A 7,636-nucleotide genomic window follows, 5' to 3' on the forward strand; every position below is an offset into this window, starting at 1 on the left:
TACATTCACCACCCCAAACAATTTATAAACTAAACAACTTCATAGGTGTTAAAGCATCTTGGTTCCCGATTTGTTCACTGTGAACTATTTCTCAGTCATCTAGTTAATAAGCTTTTACTGAATTACACAAGATTCATCTTGAAAAGGTTTAAATGTTTAATTCGCTTCACTGTGTCTACTAAATAAATCACAAGTGGCTTTTTCAGAATATAAAATGTTGAAGGGAAATACATTAAAAATGCTGGAACATAGACAATTTCAAAACAATCTTCTGGAGTCAGACAGTTGACCAACTGCAATAAATTTTGTTTCTATCCAAACTTCTAAGAAGAAAAGAGCAGCTGACTCTGGAGAAGCTCACTACACAATCTTCATGGTATGTTTTTGGTACATGTAGAACTTAAAAGGCATTTTATAATTTAATTGCAAATGAAGTTGAAATACGTATTGTATATTTTAAGTTAGAGCTAGCTAATTAAAATAGATAATAGGATTGATGAATTTTTATTATATGCTTTAATTGCAGAATAATATCAGAAAATATTTCTGCATTACAGAATATGGTAGTGGCATGAAAATGACAACCTGCTGAGACAAGTAAGAAATTAGAACTCGTCAAGGACAGAGCCACAAGTAAAAAGTTTCTTCTCCTACATTAGTAATTCCACATAGTTATCTCTGTACCATCAGAGGAACATGGCAGTGAAAAACACCCAATCTCACAGCTGGTGCAAATAAATGTCATCTAGAAAGGAACACAAGCAGACACACTCCAAATAAAAATGTGACTTTTTACTAAAAAACATGCTCAATCCAAGCAGAGGGGGGAAAAATAAAAATCAGTATGCACTTTCTGAATTTGGCTCCAAGTCATAACAGCCCAGGAAAATGAGATCTAGACAACAGCATCACACGATTTTAGCCTATTAAACACTTACATAAAAATTTTATCACTGGATGAGTCACATTGTGTGGCAAAGTTCTACTGTACCTAAACATGTTGCTCATGCAATGTCTACGACACTGAATCAAGGTAATAGCTTAAAAAACTAGTACCCAATTTGGCAGACCACTTTTTGAACTACAGGTGAAAGCAACGGTAATTTTCTAAGAAATATCAAATTTGTGCACTTTTACATAAACAAATATTATCTGTATAAGTAAATGCCCTTAAATCACAACTATTAAGGAAAACTACATTTAAAATCCAGAAGATTCTTTGTGTCTTAAAGAAAAAAATAATTGTATAAAATAAAAAGGGTTTGTAAGTAAACTTCTCTACCACATGCTACAGTTATCAGTCTAATCTTTCCCTTACAACCCATAGCAGCAGATAAAGAAAAAGCAAAGCATACGTATTAAAAGATCTGTACGGCAAGACACTCATTAAGTTTTATTTTTACCTAAGTCTTCTAATGCTTCCACTTCCTTTTCCGCCTCCCTGCAAGAAGATAGCTTGCTTTCCTTGCCCCTTATACATTTTTAAACATTTCATAAAAGGACATTTAAAAAGCAAAAAGTTTCTTCTCCTACTATAGTAATTCCATATAGTTATCTGTGTACCAAGAGAGGCTCTTACAAAATGCTTTGGTTGGCTCTAGAGCAACCTCAGTGCACCAGTGACTTATAAAGAGATGAATTCTTGTAGAAGGATTCAATCACTAGCATTACAACCGCTGTCCAAACAGTGGAATGACATTTTAAACTGGGGATAGACAAACGTCTTTTTGATTACTCCTGATTCAGACTAGAATTTCAAAGTACCTTGCTAAGACTTTTTCTAAAGTAGGTTTTCACCCTGATATGCAGATAACCTACTCTATATTTTTCACAGTAGGATCACAGGACTACTCAGCCTCTTATTTTGTAAGATCAGCCTGGAAAGCCTGAAGAACACTAACAGGCTGAGAAGGATGACAAAAGATTCACAAAATAATGAGTTTTCTTACAAGAGCAGCGAGGGACATTTCACCGTATCTGGGAAAGAATCCTATCAGAGATACCAGTGGGAGTCCAAGCCTCCAAGAAGGCTGTCAGAGCACCTCTGCCAGACAACAAAAATTCAGAATAGAAGGCATGCCAGAAAGCAACCCGTCAATTTTAATCAGGTTAAAAGTCAGTGTGAAGATAAAGGTATGTTTACACTTGGAGAATACTAAAAAAAAAAACCAAAAAGCAAAAGGGGTGGAGTGGGGAGAAAACTGTGAGTCAGTGTTCATTTTGTCCTGACATTTATATGGACAGGTAATGACTGACTTACAAATTATTATTATAATATGGGTCTATTTCCTCCTTCCAGGCATCAACTTCACAAGTCAGTGCCACTGTATTAGTCCACAATGACCACTGACATAAAAAAAAATCCATCTTCAGCTGGTTTTCCATCTAGCTTTTGTTGTAAAACTCTAAATAACTACTGATGTAAAGTAAGGACTGTGTACTTCTATAAGATAATGTAACCAAAATAGCAGCCCAGAAGATGTATTAGAAAACATTTTAGGCACATCCTAAAAATATCCTGCAACAATAAAAACATTAAGAGTTATTCATTTTTCTCTCTTTTTTTTTTTTTTTAAGAAAAAAAAAACTACCTTCAATGTTAACTTCATAATTCACATCCATAATATTTAGGTTAGTTTTTCACGGTATATTTTAAAAATTGTATTAGTATCTGGTGGTGATTTTTTCCTAACACTATACTTACATAAGATAAACATTAAGTACTTACACCACTCCCAGCATATCGAACAATAAATAATAGATTCTCCTGACAGGACTTTGATGACCTGGCAAAGCCCGAGTGCTTTCAGCCAAAATCATATGAAACTATAAATCACTCTTTATTTTATAGAATATTTCAAAATGGATTCCTGCTTTCTACCTTGAAAGTCATTTCATGTGTTATTTATAACCACGGAAAACCAGAATGGAAAGAAAATTGCATAGAACTAGAAAATTTACTGTGACTGCTTTTATAAAGAATAACTCCTTTTTAGAAAAAAAATTAGAATTACTGGCAGACAAACTTGTGGATACAACCACCTTTTAAAGAACCATATCCTTTACTTTACAACTTTACCAGCAGTTAATATGGGCCCTCTGGAGTATCGGAGACAAGTTAAGACTGAACATAATCCAATCAATTGAAGAAATTCATAGGTAAGGATGACCCTGCATCCTTATCCACACCACTTGTAAACATGCACAGCCACGTTGCAAATCTTTGCCTGTAAAGTGATTTCCGCCATAAATTCAACATTGCTGAATGAATTTTGCCTATGAATTTTCCTATTCGACAACTGCCTAAAGACAAAAGCTCTGCCATTGACTCCTAGCTCCGAGTGTCACTCTTAAATAGATGCCTGGTTTCTGAGGCAAATATTTATCAAAGAACTCATAACCCTCCCTCTCGCTATAAATGTACTACCATTTTAATGTCAGCGCTAATTTAAAAGTTGACCCCACAAAAGCTTATCAACAATGAACTCATTTAAATGAACGCAACTAATGCCCACCTTGAACTCCTCAAGCAAGTGCTTACATCAGCCCTCCAAATCTAGATCCTACAGGCTTCCAAATAAAAATCATTGAGTATCACTTTCCAAAGAATAGACCTTCTGAAATACCAGAACTGCTTTGAGGATTGATGATACTGCATAATATCTGCTTTGGCAGAGAATCATCCAATAAATCCATTCTGTTTGGTTAGTAGGTAACTTGACCATAGTGCTATATTCAAAAAGCAGGAAAGTAGGGATATCAGAGTCCTTGAGTGGGGGGAAGAGTGACTTCAATGCTGCAACACAAAAGTACGTAGAAGGAAAGAACAATGTCAGAACTTAATCTCTCATATTGTGTTGCCATCAAAAACCTCAAGATATGCCCACCAGTCTAGTTTTCTTTATAACTATGGATATAGTGATAGCAGGGAGACTTCTGCTGCTGAACCCACCAGGGCTAGTATTTTTGTACTACACATCCATCTTGCTCTAAACTTGCCTGCACAAGAAAATGTTTAATCTGGGTTAAGGAAAAGTACTTTCTTCCATAAGCGAATTTACTTTTCCCATAGAAATATTGATGAAGTAACTGAACTTAAGCATTACATGGAGCACTGATGACTAAAATGTAGTGTGAGGTTCCATTTTCATTAAGCTTACTACAGGGAAACAGTCAAATGAGCCTGAAATAAAAACAAATTCAAATCTAATGTTACCACTCAATCTAATTACTAAAATTAACAGATGCACAAATTATAAAACCAGAAAAAGGCCACACATGCAAAAAAGAAAGCAATTACTACTATGCAGTTAAAAAGACCATTAACACAAACGTCCTAGTTATTACAATATGACAATTATATATCCACAGGTACACTCAGCACTGGTTATAACATTAGAAAACAAAGAGTTAAAGACAAGGCTAAGATATTCCCTCAGGAGTCATTTCCCAGAAGAGAAGACAAATGAAAATTTTACTTTGAATAATCCTCCATACTGAGTAATTTAATAGAGATTTTTAAAAAAAAAACAGTCAACAGTGTTGGTCAATGTTTATGTATGTTCTTAGTAAAAAGGAATGCAAAGAAAAGACAAAATAATTCCTAACATGCAGAAATGTGAAAATCTTGAAACTAGTTATAGCAGTACTCTCTACAGGTGAGCAAATTCACATCCTTTAATACAAATCACCACCACTACCACCAAATACAGCAATATTTCAGAGGAAGAATTTAGCTCAAAGAATTTCCTTCCCCCAACATCAAAGCTCTAATATTCCAAGTTCATTCCAAAGCAGGGAAGATCCTATTTGATGGCTGTTGCACAACCAACTCTCACTGGCACAGACAGTTCAGCCAGAAGTGCCTTTGCTGGTGAAGTGCCGGTTTCAGGTGAACCCTTCTAACAGCATGCTTAGGCACGCACAATCTCTTCCGCCTGTAACATCCTACCACCAACCACCACTCCTCTGCAGTGAGCAGCCTGGTATTATTTAACACGCATCCAGCAAGCGCAATGCATCACGGGCCACAAAAGATGGCACAGAAGAGCAGGCTGCCACCGCCGGAGTGATTCCCTTGGCCTGCACTCTGTGCCTGGGAGACCCCTCAGCACAAGGGTTGCCAGAGCAAGCTGGATTACATTCTACCTTCACCAAAAATTACAAAAGCTCCAGAAGAAAATTTTGGCAGCAGGATTTTACCCGTGTTGGAATCATGAAAAGATGAAGTCCTATTTATGTAAGTTATAGTCAGCTCTTTTGAAGAGGTAACACTTTCACTAGCTTCTTAGTATATTATAATTCCTACTATTACTATTTTCACCTTCTAGTTTCCTTAGTAGCTAGAATAGCCACATAGCCTAACATTAATTTATAAACCTCTGAGTTTTCTTTAATTTTCCACGTCAACATATCATCAACATAAATACTATTTTTCTCATAGCAGTAAAGAATGAATTAACCTCAAAAATCAAAGAAATTATGCAATTTTTAATATTTCACCCTTTCAGTTTGGTACTTTAGCTTTTTATTGTTTACCATTCCTCTCATACACTCAAAATATTCACAGATGTGAACGCATATGAAAATGTCAGATTCATTACTAGGCATTCCATTCCATACAACTGGGCTAAGAACACAGAAGGGATCTCTCAATTTGCTAAAGAATCTTAATTTTGCATTTTTAGTAGAGTTATAGTCAACAATGGAGACTGTATGTTCTTATAATTGCTCACAAACTCCAGAACTAAACCAGAAATCCTCTGAGCAATCATACACACACTGTAAGAGGATTACTTTTTTTCCGGTAAACACTGAAAACAGCAATTACATGAAAAAACTCACTCATTCTATTCCAAATTGTTAGAAAAGTGGTTTCAAATCTGAAGGACACAATGTGACAGATTAATGAACTTCCAAAACACCGTTCCTCATGTCACATGAAAACCAGTAACATTTAGGAGTGAAGATCTTCTCTTTTGTGCTCCAGTTAACATCCTGAGCTGACCGTGGGAGCTCTTCCTAAATGCAAACAAACTTTGAATGTAAATTTGGGACTGCAAACAGTAATGCAATTTGAATATTTCAAAGACTAGAGCTCAATGCTGAATTTAATGTCGGGGGCTTATCAAGACCAATCCGGTTTGAGCCAGGCCACTGGGTTCTACAAAACAGAAATCTATTAAATTAAAGATGATTATGATACACAAGCAGCAAGTATCTCACTTCTGAAGAAATATTTTAGAATTTCTCTCGTACTTATAGTGTTGTGTTTCAGTGAGACATTCCAGATCTCCATTGTTATTCATCTGAACAGGAAAACAGGATGAACTTGAACAGGCAGTTTCAGAAAGTTCAGTTTCTGATACGTGCAATCATTCAACCTTACATTTGCTCCTATACTGAGAAATACATTTTAATGAGGAGGACTCAAAAAATAGGTTTGGGTTATTTGTAAGCAGGCACAGAGATTAGAAAAAGCATTTAAGAGATAAAAATTCTTGTATTATAGGACACAATTAAAAAAAAGATATTGTCAACATATACCACATACACTGCAACAACATGGGGTTTAGCTCTTTCAGAACTATTTTCGGTGCATACCAGTAACTCGTCTATCAGGACGGTATTCCAGGAAGAAGGGCTCCCGAGGATGGCAGAGCCAACCGAGGCCTTACGAAGCACCAAAGGAGCCCTCAGGTGCGCAGGGGCAGGAGGGGTGCCTGACCGGCTCCCAGGGACGGGTTCACGGAGATCCCTCTCCCAGTTGAAGCCGCCTGTATTTCTGAGCAAACCTCGACACTCAGGGCTCAGTATCAAACCCAGAGCGGGCTGCGACCTCCCGGGACACTGGCGCAGCGCTGCAGGCACCCTCGGCAGGAGCACACGCAGCTCCAGGGTCCCCCCGGCCCACCCTCCCACACGCCACCGCCGCCCCACCATCCTCAGCCGCCAGCTCTGCCCGGCGCCTCCTCGCTGCACTCTCTCGAGCACCAGCACCTTGACACCACTCGCCCAGCTCCACCACAGCAGCCCCAGCGCAACCCGCCACCGCGCCGTCTCCTACCAGTCCCGATCACCACCACATCAAACTCGGACGGCAGGTTGTCCGCCATCTTGGGAGGGGCACCGTCACGTGGCGGGCGCTGGCGGAAATGGCGGGCGCCGCCGGCAGAGAGTTCCGGCCGCCGCTGGGAGATGTAGTCCCGGGCCCGGCAGAAGGGCCGCAGTCCCTGGGCAGGGCAGTCGGCTGTGGCTTCGTTCTTACCGCGGGCTCTGGGAGAGCTCTCTTTGTTGTCCGTCTGTAAAGCTCGTGGAAGACTCCAGTCCGCATCTGCTCTGGTCGGCTCTTCGCAAAACACCGGTGTGACAAACCCCCGGCCCTGCCCTGGCCACCGTGCTCGCTCCCAAGTGCCAGGCATCGCCTCTGCCCTGCTGCGGTCCCTGCCATCCCTGGTGGCCTGTTCCTCCAGCCCGTCTCTTTCTGTCTGACTGGTGGCTGGTGAGCAGGTTGTACCGACGGTCCGGCCAGGTTGATGATGTGCGTGTCACGCGAGAGCTCGTCACCTGCCTGGGGTCACCCATGAGGGTGTTAAGCAGGAGGACCGACCTCGGTGGTACTGGTTCCACTTTTCAC

The 7,636-nt window shown here is 39.6% G+C and overlaps 1 protein-coding gene across 1 annotated transcript in view; it reads right to left on the reverse strand.

The window, feature by feature from the left end:
* CHM (CHM Rab escort protein) overlaps nucleotides 1–7,142 on the reverse strand; it is a 69,562-nt gene extending 62,420 nt beyond the window's left edge. Inside the window, exon 1 of the mRNA XM_075763074.1 lies at nucleotides 7,067–7,142. Within this exon, the coding sequence (XP_075619189.1) occupies nucleotides 7,067–7,115 (49 nt within the window). The 5' untranslated portion in view covers nucleotides 7,116–7,142. The remainder of the gene's footprint in view (nucleotides 1–7,066) is intronic.
* Nucleotides 7,143–7,636: the final 494 nt, after the last annotated feature.

This window comes from Balearica regulorum, chromosome 11 (assembly GCF_011004875.1).
Source record: "Balearica regulorum gibbericeps isolate bBalReg1 chromosome 11, bBalReg1.pri, whole genome shotgun sequence".
Lineage (NCBI taxonomy): Eukaryota > Metazoa > Chordata > Aves > Gruiformes > Gruidae > Balearica > Balearica regulorum.